The sequence below is a fragment of the Paracoccidioides lutzii genome (genome assembly GCF_000150705.2).
Source record: "Paracoccidioides lutzii Pb01 unplaced genomic scaffold supercont2.6, whole genome shotgun sequence".
Taxonomy (NCBI): Eukaryota; Fungi; Ascomycota; class Eurotiomycetes; order Onygenales; family Ajellomycetaceae; genus Paracoccidioides; species Paracoccidioides lutzii.
Window position 1 is genome coordinate 1,137,350 of NW_015440952.1, and position 17,522 is coordinate 1,154,871.

At 45.3% G+C, this 17,522-nt stretch overlaps 6 protein-coding genes across 6 annotated transcripts; 3 read left to right on the plus strand and 3 right to left on the minus strand.

Annotated features, from left to right (window-relative positions):
* Window positions 1-552: 552 nt before the first annotated feature.
* Window positions 553-905, plus strand: PAAG_02956 (hypothetical protein; the record flags this gene model as incomplete). Its single annotated transcript, XM_015844802.1, has 2 exons — window positions 553-678; window positions 789-905. 2 exons carry the CDS (start codon window positions 553-555, stop codon window positions 903-905), a joined length of 243 nt encoding a protein of 80 aa, XP_015701880.1.
* Window positions 906-5,078: 4,173 nt separating this feature from the next.
* Window positions 5,079-5,752, minus strand: PAAG_02958 (hypothetical protein; the record flags this gene model as incomplete). Its single annotated transcript, XM_015844803.1, has 3 exons — window positions 5,079-5,270; window positions 5,338-5,631; window positions 5,708-5,752. 3 exons carry the CDS (start codon window positions 5,750-5,752, stop codon window positions 5,079-5,081), a joined length of 531 nt encoding a protein of 176 aa, XP_015701881.1.
* Window positions 5,753-6,724: 972 nt separating this feature from the next.
* Window positions 6,725-7,226, minus strand: PAAG_02959 (hypothetical protein; the record flags this gene model as incomplete). Its single annotated transcript, XM_002795437.2, has 3 exons — window positions 6,725-6,914; window positions 7,015-7,055; window positions 7,119-7,226. 3 exons carry the CDS (start codon window positions 7,224-7,226, stop codon window positions 6,725-6,727), a joined length of 339 nt encoding a protein of 112 aa, XP_002795483.2.
* A 1,273-nt stretch (window positions 7,227-8,499) lies between these two features.
* PAAG_02960 (external NADH-ubiquinone oxidoreductase) lies at window positions 8,500-10,605 on the plus strand (the record flags this gene model as incomplete). The annotated part of the gene is made up of 5 exons (XM_002795438.1): window positions 8,500-8,878; window positions 8,964-9,302; window positions 9,360-9,637; window positions 9,696-10,389; window positions 10,532-10,605. The coding sequence occupies 5 exons, from the start codon at window positions 8,500-8,502 to the stop codon at window positions 10,603-10,605; spliced, it is 1,764 nt and encodes a 587-aa protein (XP_002795484.1).
* A 2,238-nt stretch (window positions 10,606-12,843) lies between these two features.
* On the plus strand, window positions 12,844-13,882 carry PAAG_02961 (mitochondrial 54S ribosomal protein YmL10/YmL18; the record flags this gene model as incomplete). The annotated part of the gene is made up of 2 exons (XM_002795439.2): window positions 12,844-13,154; window positions 13,297-13,882. 2 exons carry the CDS (start codon window positions 12,844-12,846, stop codon window positions 13,880-13,882), a joined length of 897 nt encoding a protein of 298 aa, XP_002795485.1.
* Window positions 13,883-15,541: 1,659 nt separating this feature from the next.
* Window positions 15,542-17,449, minus strand: PAAG_02962 (serine/threonine-protein kinase; the record flags this gene model as incomplete). The annotated part of the gene is made up of 1 exon (XM_002795440.1): window positions 15,542-17,449. One exon carries the CDS (start codon window positions 17,447-17,449, stop codon window positions 15,542-15,544), a length of 1,908 nt encoding a protein of 635 aa, XP_002795486.1.
* Between the last annotated feature and the right edge of the window lie 73 nt (window positions 17,450-17,522).

Here is a 17,522-nt window from a genome sequence, read left to right on the forward strand (position 1 = left end):
TGTTGATCGATCCATGGTTGACTTCTTAAATTGGATCACCCTGTTTGACTGCCCACGAGGCAGCACCAACAACTTTCTCTATGGTTGATTATTTGGAGGGGTTTTATAGATGTAGATTTTGGTAGGCAACATCCTGTTCGCTGGGCACTTTCGCATATCAGCCGGGGCAGAAGATAACTAACCTAGGAAATATGCTAATTTGCCTCGCATCATAGCATTATTGGGTTTCACTCGCACCATATTTTAGGAATCCTGTTCTGACACGGGAAAACTGACAGTGATCATCGGTCTTAATCAGATGTGGAGGAGCACAATTAAACATGTCGCAAATTTGTTGCTTGCCCTGCATCTCTCCCGTCACACCTTGGGGTCTTATTATCACCCAAGATCCCAAATCAGGTACCGCAGCTTGCATTGCCGTTACCATCCAAGCCGAGACCCAGTAGTAGTTACCAAGGTCTCACATACACCGCTATAAAAAGTTCCATTCTATGGACTCTGTCCATATCACAGCTGACTCGCCCACCGTGTTGAAGCTAACCTTCTTCGTCCATGGAAACCATCATGTGGAGGAGTCGAACAGCTCCCATGCCTGAAGCAAGCCAACAAAGCTGTCGCAAACGAGATGCCAAATTAAAGCTGACACTATTTGCACAGCACCACTCGCTTCCAGATCTGGTATTCTGTCAATACACGTTGCCTTTCCTTAACCAAAGCCGGAAGAGAAATTTAACAGTATTCATAAAAGAAAGGAAAGTCGGGCTAATAAATTTCAAGTAACTTTCCAGCTCGCATGGTTCTCCAACAAAGGAACACCGGAACAAAGCGCGCCAGAACATGACAACGACCTGACACGAACGCATGGGATTCGATTCCATCCGTTCAATATAACCCGATTTGGTTAATCGACTTCCCCGAAGAAATGACGACGGCGTCAAGGGTTCCATGCAACACGCAGACTTCCAGGTGAACGAAGTATATGACTTTCTCCTTTAATGTTTATGGACGAATCACCTGGCCACATCTTCCACTGTCACGATAAGAACCAGGCCAATGCAGGCCTCCCACTCAGAGATAATTAAATCCTTTCCCGCTGTAGATTAGTAATGAATCCGTATTTTCGCTCAATGCTCAACTTAGCTCCCAAGAAACCAGCCTTTGTTCGCTGGAATAACTTAATCAAGGAAACTCATCATTTAGTTGGCAAACCGTGCTAAGGAAGCTAAACGCCTAAATAAACCCGCTAATAATCGCCCACCCCTAGCTGCCCCAAGCAAAACAGGGGTCGAAACCAGTGACATAGCAGCATAGCAGGAATATTACGGAGTCACATTTGCAGGAGCTGAGGTTTTGCCAACTCTTTGGTGCGAATTTTTGATTCGAACGAGAAAGGGAAATCTTGGGGCCATTATTCCTCTCCTTTTATTTGTTATGGGTGGTCCCAGCCACCAGGCTTCGTCCCGCATCTCGCGAGAATCTTGCCCTGCCCCCAGCAAGGAATCCGCTTGCAGATAAAACATTCCGTTAGGCTGTAGGAAGGGAAATCCACAAAACTATTGAAATTTGATGGCGACTGAGGGCTCCTGGATTTCTAACGTGAGGCTGGCGACTCTCCAGTCCAGATTGAAAACGGACCTCAGTTACCGCCCGTTGCGTGATATTTTGCTGCGCTGTTCCTATCAAGAGAAATAAATCTCTTCTACACATTGTTAACAAGCGATTGACCCCATCGAGAGTGGACAGGATGTTATCGTTTCGCCTAGAATTACCTTCCCACCAATGTCGACATGGTGCGATGAGCACCTATGGGCTGTTTGAGGTTATGCCCTGTCGTCACTTGGCGTCGAGATTCTTATCCGCGGAACCCACGCACCCAACAGCGACAGGAATTTTCCGGAGCCGTGTACTTGTGAGGGACTGAGAGAGATAGGACGACATCTCTTCTTCAGACCTGCGTTTATCAGTCAAACTCCTCCAACCACTCCATATAGAGATCAGGCAAATGCTCAGTATTCAGGACAAGGTTATTCTTGAAATACATGTCAGGATATGTGTTGACGAAAGGGTTCTCCACCTGCCAAGTCCTCATTGCGAAAACTTAATCTAATCCAGCATTGTAAAATCCTCTCTTTCGGAGTCAAATGGTTACGTGGGCTGCACCTGCTAATACTTCTCTGAGAGCAGGGCTATATCTCTGAACTACATACTTGGTATATACATGGTCTTGGACAAGTGCTCTTTGTCATAGATATGGTTTCGTTGGAGAGAGAAGATCAATCAGTCATCCCCCCAGCCATTGATTTTAATACCTATAGCTTGGGTATTTTTGCCGAGTGAAGTGTCACTTGGGGTTGATGGAAAAAAGGTATGTCTTGGAGGGGGGGGAAGGGCGGTATGGACAGTTGAGTCCCCGGAATTTGATTGCTCTATAAGTCGGGAATGGGGAGCCTTGGGTTACCTCCAGCCCTGAAGATTCTCGTCACTGGAAAGTGAAATCGGGGAGATAGAGCTCTGTGGAAACTTCAGATATACAAGTCAAGCACCAATATTTTAACACGAAACCAAGTTTGATCCTGATAAGCATCATAAACTCTCTGCTACTGCGTTATCAAATCTGGCGAATCTGATCTTTTCGACTTTAGTATGCATATTCCGGTTCATCTTCAACCCATTCACCTAATTCCTTGTCAAGGATAGCTAGGGGTGCACAAAAGGTGGAGAAGAATCCTGCTTCTCTTTTCGGGACCCTTAATAGGTCCGTAGTGACATAACAGTCTATCCATTGCCGCCCGTGCCATTTTTCCAGGCGCACTCCTCAGGGATGTCAACCAGATCTAGCAAGTGGCTGACAGTTCTGTTGGAGAGAAACTTAGGCTCTGATGTGAAATACCCCTGAGAACTTGGTATTCATTTTCCCGCATGCCGTTTAGCATTCATTCCTTTCAGGAGATCCAAGTCAAGGAGGGCTTTTGTTTCTTTGTGGAATGGCATTAGAATGGAAACTATGCTCAGATACTTACTCTTTGGCTTTTTAACTCCTGCTCGTTGAAAAACTTATTTTCTGTCTTTGACTGGAAACAGTGAGCAAATCCAATGACCACTTCTTTAATTGTTTCCTTTTTGCGATCACCCTGGCTATTTAGCTTCGTGATGCATACCTCGAACTTAAGTTATAGGCGAGTGCCTTAAAAGATTATAACGAAGATATGTCACGAGGACGTGGGAAAAGCCAAAACCGAACTTTTAAGCCATCGTCAATGGAGTACAAGGCCTTGCATTGGGGCATAAAAAAGACGATTTGCTTGTTGCGTCAATAATTCAAACAGTGCCGTTTCAGCATCCGTGGCGGGTATTCGAATGCACATATATCGGGTCTTGTATTGGAACGAAGGTAAAGCTGTAAAGGCCACTCACCCGATCCTGTTTTGTGTGATCCAAAGACCTCCATCCCGATTGTGCCCTAGGGATGTATTACGAGTATTTCTCCTAGTGCCAAAAAGAAGCCCTGTAAACATGGGCAAAGGGGGTTAGGCTGAATAAAAGCTGCTTGACGTTCCGTGGCATCTTTGTAGGAAGAAAATTTGCTATTCCTTCTCGATGAGGGAGCAAGGTCCAAGCAAACAGCAAGTGTGGTTGGGGGGGTAGTACGTAGAGGAGACAGCAGAAACAAGAAAAAGAAAAGAGAAATATTAATTTTGTCGTATCGGGTGTGCGTAGGGTTCACTATTTAAAAATGGCGACTCAGCAAGCATACTGTATATTTCCCAGTGCTTGAGCCCAGTGGGAACTCCTGAGCCAGTTGTTTTGCATCGTCTTGTGGAACGTTGAAAAAAGAGGTACGTTCAGTGAATATATATATAAGCTGGTCATCCTCATTCCACACAGCCTGACTGACTAGCCCTCTGCTTGCATGCAGCCCTGGAGGTAAAAAGAGTACATGCGATATGCTGATTGGTCTACTTACCTGATACTGATGATCACTCCTCTTAATATGTTGTTCACCTCGGGGTTCTATGATTCAGATGATTTTTATCATTTCGTATATTACTTTCAAATCAAGTTTGTAAATACCATGATATGAATGCTCCTGTAAGATATGCGTCAGAAAGACTCAAAATATGGTTACGTTGATATGTCTTCTGACTCTGGCTTTACCTCATCATGCACAGTTTGATGCAAGTAATAGCAGCTTCTGCATTTGACAGCACACCGACGGGGAATTTGTCAATTTTTGCCTCGTGAGATGGCTGCGTGCTTGGATCCAAGTGCAACTATGACCATACTCCCGAGTAGCATATCATCAGAGAATGAGCATCAACATTCGCAATACCCCAGGAACCCAAGTCCTCCGCTGTCAGGGGGTGAGGGGCCATGGGTACCCAGAGCCCTGTCCTCTCTTTGCCTTGATGGATGGCGGGTGTTTTTTCTAGTCCTGTTGAATATTGTGAGTAACTTGAAACACCTGCCAAGGCGCTGCGATCCACACAACAAATGTGCTGTAGCACGCATTATTTGTACATACAAGGGACTAATGTTTTACAGAATTCGGCCATTTAATGTATTTATTTCGACGATTCGACATCCGACCCCAGCAACAAAAGATTGCCAATGGGAGCGGAGAGGAAGGCATGACATTTGCGGGGAAGAGCAATCAGGGTGTTCATCAGCATCAGTCTCAGCATCCTGATGTCAATCAAAATAACAGCTAATAACTAACTAATTAGAGACTTGAAGATATACCAACACTAGTTCGTGCATGGAGTACAGTGTAGTTATGTCACGTGATTTAGTGGTCATGGTGGCTTGTAATTAACATAGTTTTTCCTTTCTTCAGGTGCATATTGTAGTTAGCTGGAATCCACATACCATACTTCCTTAGTCTATAGAATTTCGTCCATTATTATATGTGGGAATTTAGAATGATTGCATATGAACCCAATATAACCGTGTCATCAAGTTGAACTTTCTGCTGGTTTAAGCAGGGCAAGGGAGCTGTGGAAAAAAAACTACATACAAGAGCGTCAATATGCCTCTCTCCAGTGTCCCTTACCCCATATTTTTCTTCCTCCCATACCCATTTAGCGAGTGTTGTAGATCTCTCGGAGCAAATACTTCAACACTCCTCCTGCGTAAGCTGATTCTCTAGGGAAATATTTGCCATTCTTTATGGTATAAGCCCGCAATTCATCGAGGGATGCAAACAACCTAGCCTGTTGTCCAGTAGTGTTGTCTACCAGATCAACAAGATTGACATGAACGCCCTCTATTTCCTGTGATCACGTAATAAGTCTTCATTGTCTGTCATAAGAAACGGTCTCAGATGATCACCGTACTTACTTTCTTGCAAGCCTTAATGGTCTGTGGTAGAGGATCAATATCAACTGCAATGCACAAACGGTGCCAGCAGTTGATATCATCGGTATCAGAGCCATACAAGTCATTGAATTTCATGACCATGGCATTTTTGAATTCGCGAAGCGCGTTTTTTCTGTCTTGGTTCTGTTTTCCCCATTCAAAGTAGTCACACATTCTGTAGAATTCCGACGCAATCGACTGATCACTGTGATAGTTGAACTGGGGATACTGGTTAAAGAAGGCTGTAACCGGGTCTCCGTTCAAAACTTGCTTCCGCTAGTAGTGGATAGTAGTGGATAGTAGTGGTTAGTTAGTGGCCCCTAATCTTTTGCTGTGATCATTTAAACATTACCTTCCTTGAGTTCTTCTGGAATGAATTTTTAGTTTTTCGAGCCATCTTGAGAGCCGGCTAGCGATGGAACCAAAACAGCGTAACCTGTAATTTTGGGGGTGGGCGAAGGTCAATCTGGTAAGATTTAGAAAGCATCCCAGGGAAAAAAGCAGGAAAGAAGCAACAAAAAGGAAAACGATGGCGAAAAGATCCATCTGCTAATGTGGATAACACTTGTGGTGTGTTATTTCCTTACTACACTGTCTTCGTTGAATCCAGCAAACTTGGCTATTCCATTGGATTCTACCTGCGAAAATCCAAGCAGTGATACCTCCCATGAGCATTCTCACGAGAGACGTGGTCTGGAGTGTTGTCCAAGAGGATACATTTGTGCAAGTTAAGCCTGTGTGGACTTCATCCAGTGAAAGCATGCGCATGTTTCTGAAAGCATCTCTTAACTTGCAAATCTCTTTGCTAGATTGAAACCATTATTGACGTTCACTTCGAAATGGGATGTGTGATATGTTTTCAACCAGCAAGTTATATCTCTTGTAGGTCTCAGGGTACACATTCTGCCAGAACATTAGAATCCCCAGAGTACAGGTTTTTCAGAGTATTAGGGTTCCTATGACAATCTCCTAGCTTAAGGGGACTCAGAAATGGATGAATGATCAGGCAGACATCAACTGGCAGCTTCTCAGAAATCTTTTATCACACACAGAAAATCATGAAGTGCAAGGGTAGATCTCAGAGGTGATGTAATATTGACATCATCACATCAGAAAAGAATTCCTGCAAGAATGCTAACGAAAATGTTTTGAAGTTCATTTCTCAATGAAAGAGCTTTGTCATTGAGCAGGAACAATGTCCAGGCAAATGGCCTTGAGTGATAACAGCTGTAAGACTGGAGCTCACACATGAGAGGTCTGAACAGCCAGGCAAGGCAGCCCCTTTTAGGTAGATTAGCAAGCTGACATCTTCTTGAGAAGAGAGCAGTTAAGTGGCCAATCGGCAGCTCGGGCAGCTGGGCATTAGATCTTAGAACACGGAAATATTTGTCATGGCATCTGACTGGGATCTAATGGTGAGGATATATGACACTAGCCCGGTAGGCAACACCACGCTGAGTAGATCAATGCAAGCACGAATACCAGTTGGTGCCGTACATTCTGATTGAAATCCATTGCAGGTGAGGGACTTGATTCTTCGGAGGCTGGGCTTCATAACTCTAATGGAAGAATTCACGGAGCGTATAATTGCGAGCCGAGTGTTTCCTCTCTCTGTTTCTTTCCCTCCTGTGAATCGAACATTGCGCAGACGGAGCGTACGGGGGGAACTCAACATACGGATAGTTAGTCGTTAGGTATAACTAGTTTACTAGTTAACTAGTTAGTTAAACATTTTCAAGCTCCGGTAAGTTCACCAAACATACTTGGGACTTATCTGCTAGATCGTAGTCGATAGAATGTAGCACGGGAAATCCCCGCTGGCACTGGCTTAAAATACGCAGAGGCTCTGTTCCTGCAATTTTTAGGACCATGATTGAGGAGCTGTTTTGCTATAAGTCTTGGTCCATTTGAAAAATGGGAACTACCGGGCGGCTTTTCCCGTTAATGGTTCTTTTGTTAGCGTCTGTTGCAGGACGGCTGTTTTCCCCTTCTGCTTTGAGATTTAGAACGTTGACATCTTCTGACATTCGCGGACAGTGTTGCTCATGAAGCTGCTAAAGTTATTGAGAGCTGCAGCACACTACAGGAAATTTTTCTTTTGTGGAATTTGAAATCTACCCTGTAATTAGCTATGACCGGTTTCGTTGAAGCAGACTTAACGCGGTTGATGGTAGATTCACAAAAAAATTCTATGCCTTGTTGATCTTTTTGATATAAGATTCTCACCCCAAAAGGAGAGGGGACCCCAAACTCGGAAGAATCCAGCTAACTACACAAAAAAAGCCTGCCAGCAGTAGCAAGTCTGTACGGGCAGATTTTCTGAGATATCCGACAGCCCTAGGGACACCATGTTGGCAGGACAAAATTCTGCGCTCCGTGTAGCCTCATTTACACCATATTTTTTGCGGTGGGGCGATTGGGGATCCACCTAGTTCTGTATAAGGTTATTGCTTTGTTTAGGAGGAAGTCCTGGATGCAAATTCGGGCCACCCTATCTTCGTTATACCTTTCCCGGCTTGAAGAATTGATTTGGCACAAACAGCCGGCCTAACAGAGCCTTGGCCTTCTAGTCATTTTCCAGAAAATCTGGAGAACCCTTGCGGAAGATGTCGGAGAGTGCAGAGTCCACGTCAACCACTGTGCCTTGATGGGAGGCGTACAAAGTAAGCGGGGCCAAAAATAACAACAGCGTCGCCGCATGTGATAACTATGAGGATTTCGATAGGCGGTTTCTTTTTAAAAAATAAAATAAAATAAAATATGAAAAAGGGAAAACAATGGATATCAGCCCCGATAAAGCAGGATAAACATGCGATGAAACAACAAAACAAGAAAAGTTGGATCGGGCGGGCAATGGGATTGGGTGTGTAAGAACCCCGCTTGTGCCTTGCAAGGCACGGGCTTGCCAGTCGGAGCGAGCGAGGGAGTAACTAAATAAAAAGTGGATCAGTCAGCAACCTACTCCGTCGCGGGCATCGCAAACCAACGACGAAAACGAGATAGATAATGCTTTCATATGTTTTTCAGGGATTGCTTGACATGAGATCGCTTTGTCGTGAAATCGCTTGTCTTTGCGCTTTCCCTTTCATTCCAATTTTCAATTTTCTCTCTTTTTTCTCGCTGTAGTGCGGCGCCGAAACAGCAATGGCTGCTAAATTGCTTATGACTCAAGCCAACCTGCTCGCCCGACCGGCTCTCAGGTTGTCGCCAGTGGCCCGCAGCTCTCTGGCAACGTTGTCGCGACATTCTAGCATGTATCGCGGGCCATTGAGATTCACTTCCATATCTAAAGTATCCCATCAAAAATCGTTCCGCAGAGCCTACGCGGATGCGCAAACCGCTCCTCCTCCGTCGTCATCGCTGAAGCCGAAGCAGAGGTTCAGAGTCCTTAGATGGACGTGCAGATTGTTCTTGCTTTCTCTCTTGGGTGGTGTAGGCCTATTGGGGTACAACATCTACTTACTCCGACACCCGGAAGACCAACTTACTCCTGACCTGTCTAAGAAAACGCTTGTTGTCCTTGGTACGCGGACAATCCAATTTTGATGCAGTCGACAATCCTGTTTTGTGTATATGGGGATCGTGCTGATATCTATATGTTTAATTAGGGACGGGATGGGGATCTGTATCTTTCCTAAAAAGACTGGACACGGAAAACTACAATGTCATCGTTATCTCGCCGCGTAACTTCTTCCTCTTCACTCCTCTGCTCCCGTCCTGTACCACCGGTTTGATCGAGCACCGCTCTATTATGGAACCCATCAGGAATATTCTCCGCCAGAAAAAGGCAACGGTAAAATACTATGAAGCGAGTGCCACAAAGATCGACCCCAATAAGAAAGTGGTTCACATTAGCGACGAGTCTGCTATCAAGGGTGATACCTCGACCACGGAAGTCCCCTACGATATGCTAGTGATTGGTGTTGGAGCTGAGAATTCTACGTTTGGTTAGTTACTCTAGAAAATCCGGAAGTATGACTATATTGATAATTCTGTTCTTGCAGGCATTCCTGGCGTTCGGGAGCATTCTTGTTTTCTCAAGGAAGTCGGGGACGCCCAGGAAATCCGGAAGCGGATTATGGATTGCGTGGAAACTGCAATTTTCAAAGACCAAACTGAGGAGGAAGTCAAGAGACTTCTGCATATGGTAGTGGTGGGCGGTGGACCAACTGGAGTTGAGTTCGCTGGCGAACTGCAAGACTTCTTCAACGACGATCTTAAGAAGTGGGTGCCAGAGATAAAGGATCACTTCAAAATTACGCTTGTGGAGGCGCTTCCAAATGTATGGAATTCATGCTTGCCCATCGAAGCTGTGAACGGATGCTAACTCTCCTTTACAGGTTCTTCCTACATTTTCTAAGCAGCTAATTGATTACACGGAATCTACCTTCAAGGAGGAAGAGATCACAATTCTTACAAAGACCTCGGTGAAGAAGGTTTCCGATAAATATATCGAAGCAGAAGCTACAAAGCCAGATGGATCCAAGGAGATGGAGACTATTCCCTATGGTCTCCTTGTTTGGGCCACTGGAAACTCGATCCGTGGTGTCGTCCGCGATCTTATAAATCAAATACCAGCACAGAAGAACTCGCGTCGTGGTCTGGCAGTCAACGAATACCTCGTCGTGAACGGGACCGAGAACATCTGGGCTGTAGGCGACTGTGCTATTACCAATTATGCGCCAACTGCCCAGGTGGCCAGTCAGGAGGGTGCATTCCTTGCCCGCCTTTTCAACAGCATGGCCAAGACTGAAGCTATTGACGCTCAACTGAAGCAGCTCTCGAAGGCACAGGCAGAGGCTCAAAACGAGGAAGCCCGGACCAAAATCCTGGACGAGATTAGAGGGTTACAGAAAGTCCTTCGGAGAATCAAACAGATTGGTCCCTTCCAGTATTCTCACCAAGGAAGCCTCGCATATATCGGCAAAGAACGTGCTGTAGCTGATGTCAGCTGGCTGAGCGGGAACATTGCCAGCGGTGGGACTCTAACCTATCTCTTCTGGCGCAGTGTCTATCTAAGCATGTGCTTCAGCAGTAAGTATTTCCACTTCTGGTAGCCTGCCGGCTTTTTCTTCGAATTTGTTTTAACGCTTTTAAATCCACACCACCACACTCTTTACAACGAGCACACCGTAAAAGACTCTTTATGTCGAAAAACTAACACTCACATTCCTAGCTCGCAACCGGGTCCTCGTCGCGTTTGATTGGTTCAAGGCCAAGTTGTTTGGCCGTGATGTCTCCCGGGAGTAAAGTGCGTTGTGGTATTGCGAGAAACAATCTAGCCTTAGCAATATCCGCCGACCCTCTCCTCAAAAGCCCCCATATAGGTATCTCCCCGAAACAGTCAATTCCAACTTACTTCCGCTGATTTACAACTTCTGCCAACAACTCTTCTCCCCCCATTGTGAGACATTCGATTCCAAATATCACCACGTCCATTTCGTTCAGAACCTATCTAATTTCATAATCCTGGGAACCTCTTTCTTAGATGCGACGCACAGTGAGTAACCGCCGCAAAGCATGAGATAATCGTAATTTCTAGATATTTCCCTCTGATTCCATTCCATTTTTGGCTTTTTTCAACCTTTGTGGCTGGCTTAATCCTTCATCTTATTGTTCTCTAATTTCCGCCCTGGGTTTTCGTTGTTTTAAATAATAATGGATTGGCGTCATAGTGTTCTTTTTCGTTCTTGCTTTTCCTTTCTGGAGGACTGTCTTATCCTAAAAGTCAACTGTATTTTCTATAATGTACCTGTTTTTTCCTTGCTTAGCGTCTCCCTTTTTCGGCTTATCATCTTGTCCGTCCCCTTAATATATTTTGTTTACTCTGATATAATTGTGTCCTTTAACTAATTATAATATTGATCGATCAGGAGCTTGATCACCCTAAAACGCAATTTGTAGTAATGGCAGGGCTATTCTCGAAGCGCGTTTTGTTTACCATCATATGATGCAGATTATTTTTTTTTATTTTTATTTTTATTTTTATTTTCACATTGCTTTGTTTTCGTAGCAACCGGTTTATTTTTTTTTTTTTTTTTCAGCCATTATTTTTTTCTGCAGGAACCTTTCATAATTGAATAGTTTCCCAAAATATAGCTTATTCGCTACACAACTACCATTTTATCACTATATGTGTCTTTGATGTCCTATGTGGATTACGACTGCACCCTGCCAAAATGATTAACTTGATAATGGTTTATGGTTTAAAACCCAGGTGTGGAGGAATGACATGAAGCCTCCCAAGGTCAATCATTCTTCAATAAATATTTCTCTAATGTGCCCATACCCAGCCTCATACCGCTATTCCCTTTCCGTCCTGCAGTGAACATCCGACACGAAGAAGCTGTAGGGACGATGCTCATTCACCATTTGAGTGGGTCTATATAACAGATAATTCCCACGCAGCAGCTTCAAGCTCCATATCTGCACCGATGGTGGTAGGAAAGAGATAAGAGCTGCAGAGTTCCCGTCACATAAATTGGTAGAAATAAGCATCAAAGGAATGTTTTCTCGTATTATCGTTCTTCGGAAGACCGGATTCTAAGTCCCAGATCCCGGGACTAACAGAGAGTGGTGGGTTTTGGTCAACTCGGTTTTCAAGATAGCTTTTTACTCGTCTGTCCCGAAGAGAAAGTAATAAAACGGTAGGTAAAGAATGAATGAGACTGGTGTCCTACAGCTTTATGCGTGGGTTCCCCTCTCTAAACCTCATCCCACGAGGTGTAGTAGGCCATTGGATGTAGGTCTGTTCGGACGAGAAGGTAGAGGTTGAATATGAGTAGGACGAGAGCTATGGCGACTGTTACGCAAGCGATCGTTTTATGTATATCGCCCATCCTGGGCTGCTGCGGATGTGTTTTTACTGCTGGTTTAGGGAGGGTAAATACTCAAGACGGGCATTGGCGAACAGAGATCAAAAGGACTATGTTATACGGCGACAAGGTGATAGTTCCTTTCAATATATGAGGTTACCAGAGGTTGAATTAAATAAGTAGAGTTCGTACTGCAGATACAAGACGCAGCTGACTGACATCCAATACTTCCAACTAAATGTCATTGATGTCTTAGGTTTGATGGTTGGGTCGTCCCAATGAGGTCCACGGCTGGCTGGTTAATTCGCTCGACTCGGCATGCAACAGCTATATTGAGTTCCTTCCAATCGGCCTAAAGTGGTGATATCTTTCTAAAATATCCTCCGCATAGTTCCCCCGTTGCAGGCGCACCAGTCGCAATGTTTGTTGATTTTATCTTGGTTGAAGTTTAGTTAGTAGTTAGCTGGTGCTTGGGATGGGATGACATCGCAGTAACCAAGCTCCTGAGTTTGACTAAAATGGTTAAACTCACAGTCAAACTTGGCATCCATCGAAACAGTACAATGACTAATATAAAATCACATGACCTCAATATCCGCCCATCGATCTGGAGAAAAGAACTCGTGGACTTCATCTCCAGACCGGATGTAGCTCAACATCATTTACCGTTCCAATGCCTCCTCGACTAAGTTGGCGGCTGCCAATGCAGCTGCCTTCACTATTCTACGCCGTCTACCCGCCCTCGTTCCCCGCTCCAATCGTCCAGCACCAGATTAGACATGCCTCCATCCTAGGCTCGTTGTCTGATAATGCTACGGCATACAACAAACGCATAAGACGTGGTCGAGGTCCCTCATCAGGAAAGGGTAAGACCTCCGGGCGCGGTCACAAGGGTCAGAAGCAGCACGGAAAGGTCCCTGCGGGGTTCAATGGTGGACAGACAAAGGATGAGATAGTCCACGGCGAACGTGGATTCGATAACATGTAAGCAATCTATCAACCCTCCGCTTCGTTGGGGGGGGGGGTTGAATATTTGCCCTGCTCCCTTATCCATTTCCATCTCCCATTCTTTCTCCAAATTTATGGGATATTATTGAACAATATTCTAACGCGAAATCCCACCCAGGTTCTCCCTCGATATATCCAAAGTCAACGTTGATCGAATCCAAGAATGGATCGACCAAGGGCGGCTCGACCCCTCCCGGCCCATCACCGTCCGCGAACTAGCAAAATCTCGTTGTATCCACGGTGTCAAGGATGGCGTCAAACTTCTGGGCCGTGGCGGCAAAGACGCTCTCAAGCAACCCATTCAAATCGTCGTATCCCGCGCTTCCGCCACCGCAATTGAAGCCGTCGAAGCTGCTGGCGGATCCATCACAACTAGATACTATACTCGCCATGCCATCAAGCGGATCATGTCCGGCAAGACGGATCCGTTCGTCTCGCTTGCCTGGCTCAATGCAGGCGAGAACCTGACTATTGGAATGGGTATTGATAAGCCCCGTATCAAAGGGAATGGGTTTACATATCGTCTGCCGGACCCGACGAACCGGAAGGATATTGAATATTACCGTGATCCTGCGCATAGAGGATATTTGAGCTATCTTGTCGAGAAGGGTGAAACGCCTAGTTTGTTTTTCGGGGCGCCTGGTAAGACACATAGGAAGGGTAAGGAAGATGTGTCTTCGAGTGACAACAACAGGCTGTGGTAGATGGAGTAGATGGGACCGTGACTCTTTTTTTGTTATAGTTTTGTTTCTAAATCCCCGAAATAAGAGGGCTTCCTTCTTCCTCTCCCCTTTCCCATTTCTCATGCTGCTCCTAGTCTACCCTATACTGCCTATGTTTCATTGTTCACTAGAGAAACCAATTTCGTTAATGAATGCATTTTGTATTTTTATTTTTGATAGAAATAATGGATCTGCCGCCGATTTTCATGTAAATCTCGGTATCCATATACTTCCTTAAGAGTGGCAGTTGGTCAATATTAATACGGTCGACCTATCTTGACAAACCTCCCACATAGAAATTATAAAGCCTTTCAACACATCAAAATATATCATATGATAAGGCGGGTCTACACTGTCCCCCATCATTGGAACAGACAAGGAAACAGCCTTGGTACCATCCAGTCTCGCAATAACTAATATTGAATTTGCTTAGGTACATCCATTAGAAAATTGCCCCAACCATTTACCTAACGCAGTCTGCATCATCATGATTATTTCAAGATAAAAACACCATTCAAAGCTCCATGAAACGCCAGTGTTTGGTAAGAAAGACTGGAAAACAGACAAATGAAAATTTAACCCCTGCGAAAGGAAACCGAAGATCTAGCAATCTGTGACGCGTGCAAAGCGGAGAATCGACTGAGATAAGGAAATGGAACAAAAACCCTCGAGAAAACTATTTGAAATTTCAAGAAGCGAAAAATAGGAGGTCAACCGGTGGTGTGAGTGAGGTCAGGTTAAATAAAAACAATCCGCCGTCCAGAGAATTTATAATCAAGCGCCACAGGCACTGGAAACCATCTCAATACATACCCTGCTAGGAAAGAGGAAAGAGTACCTTCTGCCCATGGAAACTGAGGAATGACGGTGCCGGAATGCCATGCTACCGTTCCGCGAATCGACAATGCCTTAAAAACTAGAGAAAAAGCAAATGAGATAAGACGATGAGAAGAACAGAAATCAAAGGGAAAAATAAGTTAGGGACAGGAGAGGGTGGGGGCGACCACGGAGAGTGGCTGTTACAAATACAAGAGGCCATTGAGGGTGGGTGCTCATGGGAAACGGGAAGATCATACAGAAAGGCGCAAAAAAAAAAAAGAAAAAAGAAAAAAGAAAAAAGAAACACTATAATAAAATGCAACAAGCATTCGAAATAGGATATATTGAAACGGAACAAAAAAAAGGGGTTTAATTCAAACCACTCGTAGCATCATCGACGCTGAAAAGACCATAAACCTGCTCAAATGAAAAAAGAGAATCAGAAGGTAGAAGTCCCAAGACCGCAAACAGTAAAAAATATTCCTATGCCCCAAAACTCGCTCAACAAAAAACAAAAACAAAAAAAAAAATTATTAAAAAACGCATAGAGGTATATGAATCACATCGTCGAAACAGGAATTTATAAAGAAAGAGGGTCATGGGTATCAATAACAATACTAGTGCAAATGAAGGGATATAAAAAAAAGTGCATGCAAAATTCCACCAAGGACCGACCCACACGTTCAGGACCGGATTTAAGAAATGTCAGTTAAAACAAATCATTGCAAAACACCGTCATATATCGTCATGCCCTGAATTCACAGTAAACGCCTCCTTGCTTTTACAAAAAAAAGAAAGAAAAAAGGAGGGAAATGAAGGAGTTTAAAACCTCCATTGTGGTTCATCGGAAGGGTCATCCGCGCTGTTAGAACAGGGCTGTAACCACCGAGATTCCAGGACTTCTCGAATAGTCCACCGTCTCACCGGGTCCATCTCCAGACATCCCTGAATGAGATCTAACGCATCCCGCCGTTCCTGAGGATCACCCTGGCCCTTCAGAACAGCAGACCTGTCCCAGCGGCCATTCATGATGTTCATTTTGATCCGCGGTTTAAAGGCATGCTGAAAGGGCCGGGAGCCAACAACCAGAGCAAAGACAACAACTCCAAACGCCCATATATCCACGATAGGATTGAGAAGCCCACCAACGGACGATAGAAGTTCTGGTGATGCATATTCCAGGCTTCCAGCGACGCTCGTGCTAGTGTCCGAAGGGCCTATGGCTTTGGGCGGCGGTCGATCTGCGGCATTGTCGTACGGGTCAGGTGAGCTATTACCACCATTGTCCGTGGTCATCCACTCTGCCATTCCGAAGTCACAGAGTATCAGCTGGGATGCGCCCCAGTCTTCCGTGGTAGCTGGTGCGTCCAGAAGGCAATTTTCAAGCTTGATATCCCTATGGACAACACGCGCATCTTCATGCAAGTATCTAATAGCCGACGCTAGTTGGTATGCATAGTTTCTGGCCAAGTTCATTTCAAGCCCTTGGCGATGTCTGCGGACAAGATCGAATAGAGTACCCCTTGTAGTTAATCTGGTAAAACAAAACGTGGCATAGTCGGTTTCATAAACTGCATCAAGTGGCAATATGTGGGGATGATGTAGGTATCGCCAAATGCGTACTTCATGGTCAAACTCGGCCTGGACCTGGTCGTTTTCCCTTTCGCTTTGACCAGCGAGGTGCTTCTTGACGATTTTGACAGCAGATCGCTCTGGCCCACCCTCCTCATTAACCTTAAATGCTTCCTTCACGGTGCTAAATCCCCCAAAACCAATCTGTTTGCCTATCACATAATCTGTTCCTACAACTTGACCCTCATCATCAGGATTTGAAGGAGCTTCGTCACGGCTCCATAAAGACAGAAACGTGCTCGCAGGAGACTTGCCACTCAAGTTGGCAGTCCTATTGGAATCTTGACGCATGTTGCGGCGCAAACTGCCATCTCTGCCCAGAGTATAGCTTTTGGAGCGGCTCCCAAATGGCTGGGGTGCGGGGTTGGACCATCCACCAGCATCGTCCAATGAGGCGGGTCTGTAAACTCTCGGCGAAACTGAAAACGGCGAGAGCAATATGTCCCTAGCAGCTTCTGGCGGAGTTCGGATTTCGTCAGTTATGGCTGAGGCGGTAGAGAGAGAAGTGAGAGAAGTAGGGCGCTCTCCAGCAGGTACACTAGCACCCACACAACTATCTTCCATTGAGGAGAAAAAAACCTTGCAGGGTGGTGTAATTGGAAAAGCGTTTGCGGAGTTTTCGGAACCATGATTCCGACGGTGTATATAATCCGCAGATGATTCAACATCCACAACATTCGTATTGATTGTGGGCTTTTCCGGTGGGTAGCTGTTTGCAACTTCAAAGGAAAATTCAGGGTTGTGGATGATCGAGTGTTGATCGTTTCGGGCGAACTGTTCGAGAGGCGAAGGCTGCATATATCGGGGGTTATGGTTATACTCCAGGTCATCAGTAGGACCAGGTCTGAAATGCTGTTCTTCAGGGACAGGGACGGGAACAGGGATGGGTGGCGTTGGAATGTGTAGGTCACTCAAGACACCATCACTACCTTCAACACCACGTAGACTGGGGCAGTGGGTGCTGGCGAGGTCTTGAGCAGTCCGCCAGCCATTGCCATCCTGGGAAAATGTATGTCCATTGTCAATAAGCCCAGACGGCTTTGGGTAATTCTGGTCTAACGTCAAATTCTCAAACTTCAGCGCCTCCTCATGAGCCATGCCCTCACCTTGAGGGGGTGAATGCAACGGCTGGTGGTGATCCTTCGAATGGCGAGGCTATGGAGAGTAGAAA